The 14,675-nt window shown below is 39.3% G+C and overlaps 1 protein-coding gene across 3 annotated transcripts in view; it reads right to left on the reverse strand.

Moving 5' to 3' along the window:
- Positions 1–1,682: 1,682 nt before the first annotated feature.
- Positions 1,683–14,675, reverse strand: part of ptprn2 (protein tyrosine phosphatase receptor type N2) — a 152,518-nt gene continuing 139,525 nt past the window's right edge. For all 3 annotated transcript variants that reach the window (XM_007555631.2, XM_016673188.1, XM_016673189.1), the window contains 5 exons: positions 13,641–13,807; positions 10,437–10,490; positions 9,367–9,431; positions 6,917–6,990; positions 1,683–2,837 (listed from right to left, as the gene is read on the reverse strand). In XM_007555631.2, coding sequence (XP_007555693.1) covers positions 2,766–2,837; positions 6,917–6,990; positions 9,367–9,431; positions 10,437–10,490; positions 13,641–13,807 — 432 coding nt within the window. In that variant the 3' untranslated portion in view covers positions 1,683–2,765. The remainder of the gene's footprint in view (positions 2,838–6,916; positions 6,991–9,366; positions 9,432–10,436; positions 10,491–13,640; positions 13,808–14,675) is intronic.

Below are 14,675 nucleotides of genomic sequence, written 5' to 3' on the forward strand. Positions count from 1 at the left end.
AATTATGTGTATACATAATGTATAATACATTATACAAGGGATGTATAATCCAAGGGATGGTTGGATTACACAAAGTCAAAATCCAAATATTCTTCCACAATCTTTTTTCACACTTATCCTGACCTGGAAATTACTTAAGTTGTATTTCAGGATTTGCCAGAGTGCAGGAACTCTGGTGTGTATTTTCTATTTATTTTTTATCTCTCTTTCAGTTTTTGAATAAGATGAACTTAACTGGAACATTTTTCCAGATTAAAAAGTTCACCATGTAGCAGAACTCCAAATTATTGGTATTAAAACGCTTTTGAACAAGCCATGACAGTGCTGTAACAGATTAAATGTGACAAAATCAGGCATGCTATCATTATTTTAAGATTACATATTCCAGAGCTTTAAATATAAAATAACTTGACTATTAAGACCTCAGCTTGCTTAAATATGGCCCGACTTCCTCAGAGCGCAAAAAACAAAACTGATTTCATTTCACATCCCGGTTTCCTTCTGTGCTGCAGAAGCAACCGTTTCATCTGTACAAGCCAGTGTTTCCCCAGACACCAGCCTCCCCCAGGGATCATGCACATCATCTCCCAGCATTCAATCAAACCCTGCTCAGTGGTCGGGCAGACAGTTTGTTTGAAACTGCATCAGCACAAGCACTAAACAGCAGAGAGGTGTTGTTTTAAAGTACGGTAGATTTATTATCAATCTGAATAAAGTCATCTTTTACTTCTCACACAAAATATATAGTTCTCACAGAGGCCCTCGGTGTGTTTCAGACAGCACAATACGAGGATTCTTTAAGTCATTCGGTGTCTATAGAGCAAATATTCTGCACAATATGTCACAATATACAAGCAATAGAGGGACGAATTTACCAAAATCCCCACATACTCTCTTCCTAAATATATAATCTTATTACTATTGATACAGGAGGACATGGTTTCTAAATAGAGGCTATAACTATCTCAGTTTGGTATATTTCACATTTAATATTCACAGAGATGTTCACGCACTGAAGAAAAAATGTGAAATCGATGTGATACGTTGCAATTATTACAATCTGTGAGGGTTTTTTCTTTTGTCGTAGTCCGAGATCCATAGTCACAAGAACACACATGCACATCAACATCTGACCATGTGATGCCGATGAATATATATATATACTAGACTAGCGTCTTCTCTTCACAGAGAGGGAGAAATGTACGGAGTTTATAAATCCAGCAACAGCACTTCATCTGGAGGACAGAATCTGTACAGAAGGATGAATTTTACAGGCAATAATTTTATGTTTTTCTTGGTTCTGAAAGTGTTACAGTTGAGAGCTGCAGCATTTAAGTGACTTTATGTCTTAAAGCAAAAAAACAAAAAAAAAACACAAATGTAACATCTGCTTCCCGCTTGTCGGGACTATTCTTTGTTTTTTATGTTGCAAACAGTGCCTTGCAAAAAAATATTTAATATTTTCACAAACCAAAAACTTTAATGTATTTCATGTATCTATTTGATAGACCAACACAAAGTAGCACATTCATTTGAAAGTGGGAGGAGGAGGGAAATTTGTTTCCAAGAATTTGAACAAATAAATATCCAAAAAGGGTGTGGTGTGCATTTGTTTTGTCACACTTTTATACCCCTGAAAACCCCGGTGGAACCAACAGAATCCACCTAACTCCATGAATCCAGCTCAGTTCTGTGAATGGAGACTGAGGTCTGATGCAACATTAGAGAACAAACAGCATGACGAAGACCAAGAAACACAGACGATAAGCCAGATTATAAAAATCTCATAGATCACTCCTTCAACTGATCATCTGGAAATGGCCAAATCAAAAACCGACAAAATCATGGCCGTCAACCTAAATCAGAGCAATCTCCAGGACTCTCTTGGTGACTCTGGATGATCTACACTCATATTAAGTCAGGTGGAAAGGCCTGTAGACAGCAAAACAATTATTGTGTATTCCATAAATCTGGCTTTTTATGATATAGGAAGAAGTTGCAATGACTGAAAGTGTAATTGAGCTTTTTGGCAGTACATGCAACATGCAAATACACACCACACACTTCTAACAATTTTAATTTACTTTTTTTTTTTTTTTTTTTTTTTTTTTACAGTTTTGCACCATTTTGTGTTGGTATCTCACATGAAATCCCATTAAAATACATTTAATTTTGGGTTAGGATTCCAAAAAGCCTTGGAACATGTTTTGTCGAAGCAGTACATTTTGGAACATTAGAATATTTAGTCAGCCACAAAAATAAAAAAAAATTAAAAAATAAATAAATGAACACAGACTCTACCACAATTTTTCTTTTAGGATTTCACACACAAAAAAATGTAACCAGTACAAGACGAGAAAAAAACAAACAGCGGCTGCAGCCGTAGATTACCGGTAGTTTTAAACAGGTGACAGCTCAGTTAGTAATCTTCACGTGACGTTACATACACATCTCATCAGTGGCACTGTGACAGTATGTTCAGGAACAACACCACAGCATAGAGAACCATGGGCTCATATTCAGAAATTGCACAGTGGGAACGCGGACCTGCCTCCGTTATCCTCAATCACCACAACACCCATCAAATCGACGTTCCAACTCTGGAACTCGTGAATACGGACGGATCCGGCACGATATTCAGCATACAGCATTGTGTGAAGGTGCAGAGGAGGTTGCGACAGAAGAGGGGAGACTGTGAGGGGAGCGACGTCTGCACCGAGTGGGCAGAGAAGACCGGCGCTCCGAGATGGAAGAAGAGAAGGTCTTTACTGAGGGAGCGCTTTCAGGATGGCGTTCACCTCCTCCGCCACGGCCGTCAGAGCAAACTCAAACTGCTCCTGCGGAGAAGAAAGAAGAGGATAAAGTGTTAGCGTGTGTCCAGGTTTGGAGCACGCCTTGAATGCCATTTAGAAGTGACTGACAGCTGGCGCCTCCTCCTCCTCCTCCATATCTCCTGACCCCGGCTGGGCCTTGGCCACCATCTCGAGCCGAATCGCTCCGTGAGCTTTCAACCTGAAGCACACGCACAGCCTGGCACCAACATCGATCCAGCCAGGTGTGTCTTAAAATGCAGCTTTGTGAGTCAAACTGTCTCTCAGCTTTTTTTTTTTTTTTACTCTGTGTGTTTTATTGTGAAACAGCGCATGGTTATCCCAGAGGAACTGATTGATGTCTGCCCTGTGGACCTGCCGCTTTTATATTCCTCTCCTCTCCCCAGGCTGCAGGCCATGGGGTCTTCTCGCAGAGAAAAGGGAATGTAGGAGGTTTGCAGGGAACAGTCCTCAGATGAGTCAACACACAGCCTGCCATGGTGTGGCCCGAGGATAGGCTGAATCAATACTGCGAAGCCACCAGTGGCCGCGGTTATGTGGAGTGTCTATTTTCGCGTATCCTCTGAAGTTGTGATGGTCCAGAAAAATGTATAAGTCCATCCGCATTTGTCTCCAACTCAGTTAGGCTCTTAAGTTTGAGTTCAAAATTTTAAAACAGATTTTAAATCCTCCTTTTGCATGGTTTCCCATTTAAAGCACTGGGGGGAGATCAATCTCTGCTACACGGATCAGAAATTGATGTTAGAGAGGATGAAACGTGCTCACATGTGTCACGGTTGCCACGTACAGACATCTGTCATAAGCAGCCACCACCAAAAACCATTTAATATTTTTCTTTAAGCAATTTTAGCTTAACGTTTTTAAAAAAAAAAAAAAAAAAAAACTTAAAGGTGAACTACTAATAGTTCAAAGCATGAGTCATAATTCAGAAAACAGTACAAATACTGTTGCTGTTTTTTATGCCTATCATATTTGCTTGTCTGCTGTAAATTGATTCTCAAATACAGTGTGTTCACTAGCCGAGTCCTTTGCCATGTTTCTCGCCGGAGATCCACAGAATACGGATCCATAGTGGGGGCCCCCAGCCCCATATATGTGATAGTTTACCAAATAGTAAAACTTAATTTTATGCAGATGATACAATTGTTGTGCTCAACATAAACAAAGAGAGACATCCATAACCAGATGCACCACTGGATTTGGTGGAAACAGTTATGACATTAATGTAGCTGATTACGGTTAACTAAATCATTAATTGGAGGCTTGGTGTTCAAAATAATAACAGTGTGACATTTGATCAATGTTCATTCTTTTAAAAAAACAGGACAGTTTTCCCTTATTCACAGACAAAGGCATCTACTGTTTCTCCAGCATTCCTCGCTGAAAATCGCAGTAAAATGGATCATACATACCAGACTGTTGTCAGGAGAAAAGCATTTGGTGAGAGGTATGCATATACTAAAAAAAAATCTATAATAGGCTGCTCAAATAAAATGATCTGAAATGCTGCACGATGCAAATCAAAACAAATCAGAAAGACATGGAAGAAAATGGAGCAAACGATCAGCTCCACGTTGATCTAAAACAATATAACAAAATAAGTCTATAGCCAAGCTGTCAACAAGAAGCCTCTGCAAAGACTCACTGTTGAAGAGGTTACCAAATGGGGTAACACTTTTTTGGTCATTACAATTTGTTAAATGACCCTCAAAGAAAACAAATTCAAGCCAACTAATTGAAGCATGGTGGCTTCAGTTTGTTATGGATGATTCATTTATGCGTGTGGTTTTTATCACAAACCAAGAGTCATCAAGACTTTTGAAGTAATCATGTTGCACTATGCTGAAGAAAAGACAATGACTCTAAACACATCATTAAGCAAACATCAATTTGGTTCCAAACCAACAAACTCAAAATTATGGACTGGCCAGCACAATCTTCAGATCTTAATTCAATGGAAAACTTGTGGAAAGTCATCAAACATGGCGTTTCTGGGACAAAACCAAGAAAAGCAGAGAAACTGTGGAACGTAGTCCAATGATAACAGCAGTTAACACAGATATGAAGTAGCTCCCACAAACGGTGGTCATACAGCTAATGCACGTTCAGCATTTTTTTTTTAAAGTTTGAACAATAAATGTTTTAGTTTGTAAAGAAAGGGCATCCGGTTTTGGTTTTTTAACACCATGGAGAGAAACTGGTAGCCTACATGCACCAGGGCTGTTTTGTTACACAGAGGATGTGTCTAGATGGTATCCTAATTGGATGATTGATTTCATTAAATCGAGACTGGACCAAATCAAAGTAGACAGGCCAGATTAATGAAATAAGAACTTGTTTGTCTGACCTTCAACCATTTATTTTGAGGCTTAGTCACTTTTCTGAACGCTCAGCTACTATTTTGAACACAAGTGTGTCTATTGTGCTCCTCTGCCAGTAATTCGAGCTCATCTGTCCTTAATATTAGGAAGTTCAATTTTACACAATTTAATTAGAAGCAAAATTAAGAAAATCATGCATTTAAGGGGCTGAAAAGAAAATGACAAACAGGAATCTTTAGGAGCGTAAAAATAGGTTGAAACTTACATGAGAAATACATCTTGTTTTTCTCTCCATGTGGATAAACAACAGGGTTTCTGGTGGATTATTTCTGAATGCAGTGGCTAGTATCTAAAATACTGTCAGTAACATCGTGCTTTGCATTTCACTACCGAGTGTGTGTTTACACGTGCAAATACCACATCCAGACGTGAAACTGTCAGAGCTCGTTAGCCACTTGATTCGACCAGTATTAGTTTTATATTAATTGTAACACGTTTCTTTAGAAATTGTTGTAAATTTCACTGCTGTTGTTACATCTCACTAGAGATCTTTACCGAGACAAATAAATAAATCTAACAACAGCAAAAAAAAAAAAAAAATAGTTGGAAAATCATTAAACATAAGAGAAAAAAAAAATGAAGCTAACTCTACATTTCATACCTCATTATAATCTAATTTCTTTGAGGAGCCTGAACGAGTCTGCAAAGAGGAATCAACCACATACCGCTGTAATTCCTGTCAAACCGAAAAAGAGAGTCTTTGAAAAAGGCTTTGCTCTGCAGAGAACAGAGCAGAGCTCTAACGGCAGCTTTAGCAGACCGTTCAGAAACAGTGCAGCGGGTAAGCAAGCAGCTCCCACTATCACCCACTGCAGCGTCAATTTTATTATTATTATTATTATTATCCTCACAAAAGGAGGGAGTAAAATAAAAAGGGGAAAGTCTTTGTGTTTGAGTTGAGGATGACGAAAAAATGGCTGTTGTAATGTGAACTGTACAGAGAAATGACTGTGATGCCTGTAAGGTGAGATTGGGATGATGTCCAACATGTTGTGGCAAATGATTCTTTTGAAGCGAATCTACTGAAACAGGGTTTTAAATTCATGTGCCCTGATTTTTTTTAATGTTTCATTTTATTGGAGATTCAAGTTTCATACACATTTTTGTGTTAAAATTAAGCGTTTTTCCAGTTTCAAACCAACAGAAGGATGGTTGGATGTTAAGTTGAAAAAGAGTTTTAAACGTATTCCAGACTTTTCCAGAATGCAAAAAAAAAAATAAAATAAAAAAATAAAAAATAAAAATAAAAATCCCTGTGGATAGTTTTGTTGGGAACTACTGTAAATCATTTTGGGCTCTAAATGATATTCTTATGAATATTTTTCATGTAGATTTGACAATCATTCATAACTTGAAAAAATAAAATAAAAATTACACCCTAGAGAAGTAATCACACATTTCAGCAATACTTTATCCATCTAATTTATTCAAATCATATAACTGTGCAAACATATTTCTTTCAAATTTTGGGTAATTTTATTTGGGCCCCTACGATAAATGTGAAGTTATTATCCCGCAAGCAATATTTCTGTAATCCTGAAAGCAGTTATTAAGTAGAGCATCATCATCATCATTTCCTCTGATCCTGTGTGGATGAAGCAGACAATCATTACTCTAAAACGCCTAAAACCCCGTTGCCCTCCCTGGGTTCCCGCCTCCTCCCTCCACCCCCACCTCCTCCGACTCAAAGCCAGGGAACCTTACCTTTGTCTGGACCATGCCAGCTCTCTGGTCTCTCAAGTGCTCCAGGGTAGCGGCAATATCAATCTCTTTAGCACCTGCAACAGAGCAAGAATTGGACTGAGTTCAAAGTGACGCAGTAATCCTGCTCACATCTGTCAATCTCTCTTTATGCCGCGCTGCGCTCCCTTTGGAGCAGCACAGCGATTGAAAATTATTACATTCATCCTCGGAAAAGAAGACTTGGATGGAAGCCACGGACTGTTTCTTGATAAAATATGCATAATTTTTTTTTTTTTTTTGTGGGGGACATAAAATATACAGCACACCTTGCCTTCGCTACGGGAATCACATTCAAAGAAGACGTCCGACTCGCTTATTAGAACGGTTTGCTCTGCAGCAGCGATTTCAATGATTAACCTGTGCAACAGTTGCTTCACCTGTAATCAGCTTCCTTTCAGTCTTTGATGTTACTCGAGGAAAATCTCACACCACTCCGAATGTATGGGCTGAAAGCAAGCCGGAGCTGATTTGAGAATGAGAGGGATCTAGAAAATGCATCTAGGGGAGGCAAACAACATAGCGAAGAATAGATTTATGCCTGTATGTGGGAGAGAAAGACGGGGTGGGGGGAGTGGGACTCGATGCACTCAGAGGTACTTCAGCGTTCCGGCAGGACTTTCATGTCTTAGATTAGCTGGAATCCGAAGTTACACTGAAGAGAAAGCTCTCTGGCCGAAAGGGAAAAAAGACGGCTTTTTGGAGCGCCAGAGCTTACGTTCATTTCATGCATTTTGATTCCAGACGCAGAAAAACAAAAGGTTGAAAGCGGACGGCGAGTCAGCTTTCATCACCTCGGGCAACGGCACATTTGTCACAGACGTACTTGAATTGCACCAGGAAGGGTCAGTCTTATTACTGTTTAACAGACAGTGCAGCGAGGCGTCCTTCTAACCTCTTCTGACTGGGTTGGCTCGCTAAAGGGGTAAAGGGCAAAGATCAGGGGCCAAAGAGCTGACTAAGGCATGGAGGGACAAAGTCTGAGGCAACAATAGATGCTTATAACCTGCATTTCTCAAAAGAACTCAGAAGACAAATTAAACTGTTTATTCATGCAGAATAAGATGACTAAAACTATTCCACTTCTGTTTCAGCTGCTGGTGTCAGAAAATATGTTTATTTACAACCCCTTCCAAAAAGTACTCCTGCACCTTCAGCAGTTTTTTGCATTTTGTTGTGGAACAACCACAAAACTGCAACGTGTTTTACAGGGATGGTTGTGAAATGGAAGCAAAATTATCAGAGGTTTGTCTGAGAACTTTAGAGAACAAGCAGCATCATGACGACTCAGGAGCGCAGCAGGCAGGTCAGGATGAAAGTTGCTGATGTGTCAAAGGGTTACATTGTAAAAAACAACATTTCAAGTTTTGAAAGTTCATTCTAGAAAAAAACCTTCTAGAAAGTCATTCACATACCACAAGTGGCAATGTAGGATGGTTTAGGTTAAAGCACATTCATGTATTAGAATGCCCTGGTCAAAGTCAAGACCTAATCCAATGGGAAATGTGATGCAATAAAATGAAAACTGCTGGTGATAGATGCTTTCTATCCAAACTGAGCTAGAGTTAGTTTGAAAAAAAAAATTGACAATGGCAAAGACATGCAGAGACATATCCCAAATGGGTAATGATCCAGAGAGGCTGAATACATATACAAATATTTTTACTTGCAGAATTTTTTTTTTTTAAGTGTTATTTTCCATCCACTTGATAATGACTTGACTTTGTGTTGATCTGTCACATAAAATCCCACTGAAGTCTGTGATTGTTCCAAATTTCTGAATACCTCTTGCAAAGCACCGCAGGCTGGTGCCACACCGGAGCACCAGACAGAGATAATCCAATTCAAAGCGGCACAAAGAAAAACTAATAAAGCACCTTGAAGATTTCCATCAATGCTAACTATGTTCACAGTTAGCAGCATAATTGCATAAATTGCCAAAAGAAATTGTCAACACCGCTCTTTTAAGAATAAATCAATAACAAAATCAACAATGTTCCATTAAATATTAAATATTGATTCGAGCCGGCAGAGCAAACAGCTATTTTATTTTTTTTTCTTTTAATAAATTTTCGACTTTAAACATTTCATTTCCATGCATGTGCTATCTAAATTCATGTTGCAGCTACCGGTGCAGGTCAATGCAGTGTGAAGGTTGCTTAAATAGATAATTACGAATGTGGGCGGAGGTTTCTTTTTCATTTCCCTTCCCTGTCTTCCCTCTTTGTTCTGATCTCCTCACTCCCAGCAGCTACCCCCTCGTCTCCGCTGCCTCTCCAGGCCTCAGAGAAGTCACCCTCTAATGCATCCCCGAGACCCTCCGAGGAGAATGAGAGGCTTTTGCGTTGCCAGGGTTTCAAACCAACAGAGAGAGAGAGACAGAGAGAGAAAAAGGGGGAGCCATTGATCGTTACCTTTAGCCATCCTATTGAGGACCATGTCAATCAGGATGTAGGTCCCACTCCTGCCGGCTCCGTCACTGCAGAGACAGGAGAGATGCGGAGATCATTAAGGTGGCGGCACAAAACGCTTTAATCTCAGAGTGTTCTTCTTATGAGGAAACAAATTGCTCATTTACATCGGCATCTGCTGTGAGACTTTTGAGTATATTTAAACACAAATTAGTCTATGCATACAGAAGCACACTTCTTTATTTGCATAAAACACGATGCTGGATGTGAAGCGGGAGAAAGAAAATGATCTAAGTCCTTAGCATTCTTGGGAGAAATACCCAAACAGATCTGAATATTTCCAATAAATGTAATTACGCTAAACCTTTTGCACATGAGCGCATGTGTGGTCTTGAGAGTGACTGTTGGAGAGAGAGGGAGAGAGAGAGAGAGAGACAGAGAGCGCAAGAAAGAAAGAGAGAGCGAGAGAGAATGGTTTTCTAAGGCACACTGGGGACAAAAGCTTTTAAATTCATGCACCTCAGGAGCAGAGGAGAGGTTGAGAGGCCAGGGGCGGTTCGAGAACAGCTTTTGGAGAGCCTTGCTTTTCCATTACTCCAGAGATAGCCCCATGAAAAGCCTCCCTTTGTGCCCGCCGGCCATTCAGCAGCTCTGCATGTTAATTGCAAACAAGGCGTGGACATCTCTCTAATAAAGGCACGGCCAATAAAAAAAAAGGAGAGCTGCCTGAGCACCACGGCTTCATTAATCCAGCGCTAGATGCTCGGCTCCTTAGAGAGGGAGAGAGTAGGCTTACTGGCCCCATGCATGACTTAACAGGATGTGACTATCAAAAGTGGTCTGACAGATACTTGGTGTTTAATGCAAGCCAATCAAAGCTGGTTAACTAACTCAACCAGATGGGAAATGGAATGGTCTACCGTTCAATAAGCTTGTGCCACATTATTTACATAAGAAACAGAGAGCGGAATAAACAGCGTTGGACCTAGAGTGGATTTTAAAATATAAAAGTTGTAACACACACACACACACACGCACACACACGCACACACACAACAAACAGGTGTACTTGCCTGCAGTGAACAATTATAGGGCAAGATCGGCCACGGTAGCACTTGTTAACCTTTCTGGAATAAAGCAAAAGAGAAGAGACAATGTTACTGCGAGCTTGATGAAAAAAGCCTCAGACGCAGGGGCCTGAATAGTTTCTTTTTGGTTGAATGAAAATAGCGATAATCACAGCAAATGTGACTCAAGAGGGACTTGTGCACTGCGATCTGGATAAAAATTAACAACATTCAAAGCAACAAACACAAATCTGAGATGCTTCCTCCTCCTCCTGCTCCTGTCAATCAGTCAGAAAGAAAGCCGTAAATAAATCCATCATCAGGTTAGTAACAGTGGATCGCTCTCTCTGACGTGTGGGTGATGGACGTGGCGGTGTGATGTTGTGATTGCGGCACGCCAACGCATTAACCTCGGCCAATTATGAATGTTATACACCACGGGCAACGGTGAAGGCCAACAAGCCTTTTCACACCCCGCTGCTGCCATGGCAACTGACTACACCAAGACCTTCCACCAGTGCCTCTTTGCTTCCTTTCATTTCTCCAATAGTGAGATAGCTCAATTTACTGGCCACATTCTTGTTTTTGTAGGGTTTCAATATGTGGAGTTTAGAATAAGAAATAAATACATATGGAATTATGAAATGTCTACAATAACGAGTCAACATAAATTTGCACAAATATTTTTGTAATGAGTAATGATAAAACTGAAAACCATTTGAAAGCATTTTAAAATTTATGAAGTGTTGGTTTCAGAACTACAAAATTTACCGTCACTGTTTTTGTGCTTTAAACAGAAAATCAATTTTCTTTCTGGTGCAGCAAAACCTCCTCCCTAACTTGTTGCTGTGAGATGTAAGTCTGCTTTGTATGGCTCAAAGGGTGGAAGCTACCTGAAGTAGACTGTTTATTTCACAGACATGCTAACTCTTGAGTCTCTTACAAACAACAATTAGCATTTATGCATGCAAGACAAATAGCTTGTTCCCGGTTCACAACAGGGGACAACAAGTCACACGTTTTAACATTACTGAGTAAATTAACTTTATCTTTGCTAGTAGCCAACCTGTAGTCGGTTGTTTATTTTACAGACATGCTAAATCTCATTTGTTCTAACCCTTTCAAGAGTAAGCTTGTCAGAGTGTTTTGTAGGCTCAATACGGAGACTAACACGGCTGTACGGACGTTTGACAAGCTGAAAGGTATTTGAATTAAATAATTTGCGTTTTTATCAGCTATAGTAAGCCTGCAGATTGCTGGTATCTTACAAACATACATGCTAATTCTTGTAGATGCTAACATCCTCAAGAGTCAGCATGTCTGTTTATAAAAAATAAAAAAAAAAGCCAATTGCAGGCTTGCTACTGGCAATGGTATTCCCAATAGCGCACCTACATTAAGCAAATAAGCATTGGAATGTTAGAAAATGTGCAAGCTTTTGCTTAATTTGATGTTTTATCCCCATTAATGAGTATAGGCAGTTGATTTTTCTAAGCTAAAATTTAATTGGGCTAACATTGTACAAAGTTACTTTTGTTCACAAAATTAGCTGTCTAGTTGAGGCTCGCTGATAGGTATTTCAAACCTCATTAAATAGCTAGACATTAATTTCTTTAAGTTCCTTTACACAGAGCAAACCAACATAAAGCTATTAATAGTTAATTCTGTATTGTGTTAGAGGTCTTCCTCTACTTCAAAGGTCACTTTAATACAAATGAAAATCCCCAAATCTTTTACATCTCTTTTTTAGTTGACATTAAATTGACTTTAAATATTAACCCTGGAGCTCAGACTCCAATTTCAGCCTTGATTTGTAAAATTTACTGTTTTCTTGTGCACAGTTGTGCATCACAATTAAAATAACTTTTAAACCCAAACTATAAATATCATGATACATATTGTGCTAATTAATATCACAGTAGTATATTGTATTGTTTTTGCTAGTTAACTGTTTACAATATAGCGAATAGGTCATGGGATTTAAAGTGTAACACTGATGCACTTATGTGAATTTTATTTTGACTATTGCTAAGTCATTAGCATTGCAGAAAAGCTTACAAATATATGGACTGAAAAACAAATAGGATAAAATGCATGCATTTTTTTGTTTTTATTAAATTTTTATTATGTCCAGAGTACGTCTTTTGGATACTTTGTTGTACAAATGAACATGAGAATTAAACACAACCTTCTAAGATAGCTGAAGTTCCCATGCAAGCCATAGGGCGGAGCAAGTGAGAGGAGGGGAAGGGGAACAGAGTCAGGAGTGAAAGAAAGACAGTGTGTGCACAGGCCTGGCTGAGGAGACACAGTTTCCAATGATCACTTTTGTGACTATGCAACTGGGCTCATATTACTAGCTGCAACATCACAAAAATGACACTGGCCACCGCAAAAAAACCAACACGGCCAAAAACCACAAACACTGAGAGTGTTGGAGTGCCTTGTGTGGATCGGAGAGCTTTAAGTAACCTGCAGTGGCATTTACGAAGCTCAGTCAAAGCTAACTGAATCTCAGCAGAGCAAACAATGTGCAGGTAAATTAAACAGCTCAAACCTACACACCAATTAATATATACACGACTGAAATTAATTTGGAAGAAATAGCGCAAACCGGCTTAGGTAAGTGTGTGAACGTCACACAATCTTTCACCGTTTTCATTACAAACGAGAGGGGCAGACTTCCATCCACAAATCAGATGCGTCTATTCTCATTTGGAGGGTTTTTGCCTATCCCTCCCGGGTTTTCCCAGAGGAATACTCCAGCTCTTCTGCCAGAACACATTATCTGGAGAAAAAAGTGAGGTTATTCAGTCACTAGCTTTCCGCCCCGTCTCCTGTGTTTTGGTGAGACAGCTCTCATTTAATTGGGCGTTTGAATTAGGTGTTTTATTATTCTTTCTTTCTTTTTGTCCCAAGCCAAGCCAGGCAGTGTGGAGCCGTTAATTTGCTGCATCACATGTGCTGGAGGGAGGTGAGGGAGATCGGCCTGGGATGAAAGGGACGGGACAGAAACTGGGTCCTTATTAAGAACAACCGTTCTCTACAGGACACAAAAAAAATAAAAGGCAGAGGGAGCATAAAAGAAGAACCGGAGAGGCAGGATAAGGGAAGGTGATTAAAAAACAAGCAAGGAATAAAAGGTCAGCTGTAAATATGAAAATCTGTCTGAAATCCAGCTAGGCAAGACTCCTGGGTTCTTCTCTCTACCTGCGGAAGTCTAACAGGGTCCGGGCTGAGCTGGGGATCCCGCGGTCCATCCAGGACAGGAAGTGGAACTGGGTCACCGTGCGCGTCTCGTTGGTCTGCAGGTTTTTCAGGTAGAAACTCCGGACCAGGAAATCTTCACACCAGATGTGTTCAGACACCAAATTGACCTAAATATTGCCAAAACAAAGGCAGAAATGAATTTAATCTGCACAACTCTAAAATACAACTGCTCAAATATTAGCTTACACAATCAAATTAAATAAGTTGGCTCTTGCTACATAACAATTTCAAGAATTTTTTTTCTTTTTCTTTTTTTCCGGCCAAGAAACTTTCGAAGAAATTATGCATAATTAGGGACAACCTGCTGCACTCTTCATGTACTGCTGAACACTTCGTGTTCCTCCTTCTCCTAAATTAAAGTCATTTTGTGGCAAAATGAGACGTAACTAAGTCAGAAAACAAAGAATGTGAGCGTAATTAGCTCACTTTGAATATGCACATGCTTCAGTGCTGAACTGAGAAGACAAATAAACTTTAGGTTATCTTTGTTTGTTGTTGGAACTAGAAATTCTGAACTCAGACATGTAATTTGAAGGAGCAACACCTCTGCAGAATTGCGGTGTTTTGTAATTTGCTGATTTTGAAAATTTTACACCCATTTTCCTTAACGAGTTTATGTTTTACCTTGCAATTTTTTGACAGACAGAAAATAACATTGGGAGGAATCGTCCTACTCACAATGTTTTAGTTCTTCTTTTGCATCTTAGCTCTTATTAATGTTGATGGAATATACCTGTTTTGTAGTCCTTTTTGTTGTTGTTTTTTCACAAATACATACATGCATCTCAATAATTTTGAATGTCATCAAAAAGTTCAGTTATTTCAGTATCTCTACTTAGAAAAGTGAAGCCATTCTACAAACACACAAAGAGTGAGGTATTTCAGGAACTTAGTTCTATTAATTTTACATTCTTGACTGACAACTAACTCACCAATAATCATTAAAATAAATAAATAAATAAATAAATAAATAAA

The sequence above is a fragment of the Poecilia formosa genome, unplaced genomic scaffold (genome assembly GCF_000485575.1).
Source record: "Poecilia formosa unplaced genomic scaffold, Poecilia_formosa-5.1.2 Scaffold71, whole genome shotgun sequence".
NCBI classification, from domain to species: Eukaryota; Metazoa; Chordata; class Actinopteri; order Cyprinodontiformes; family Poeciliidae; genus Poecilia; species Poecilia formosa.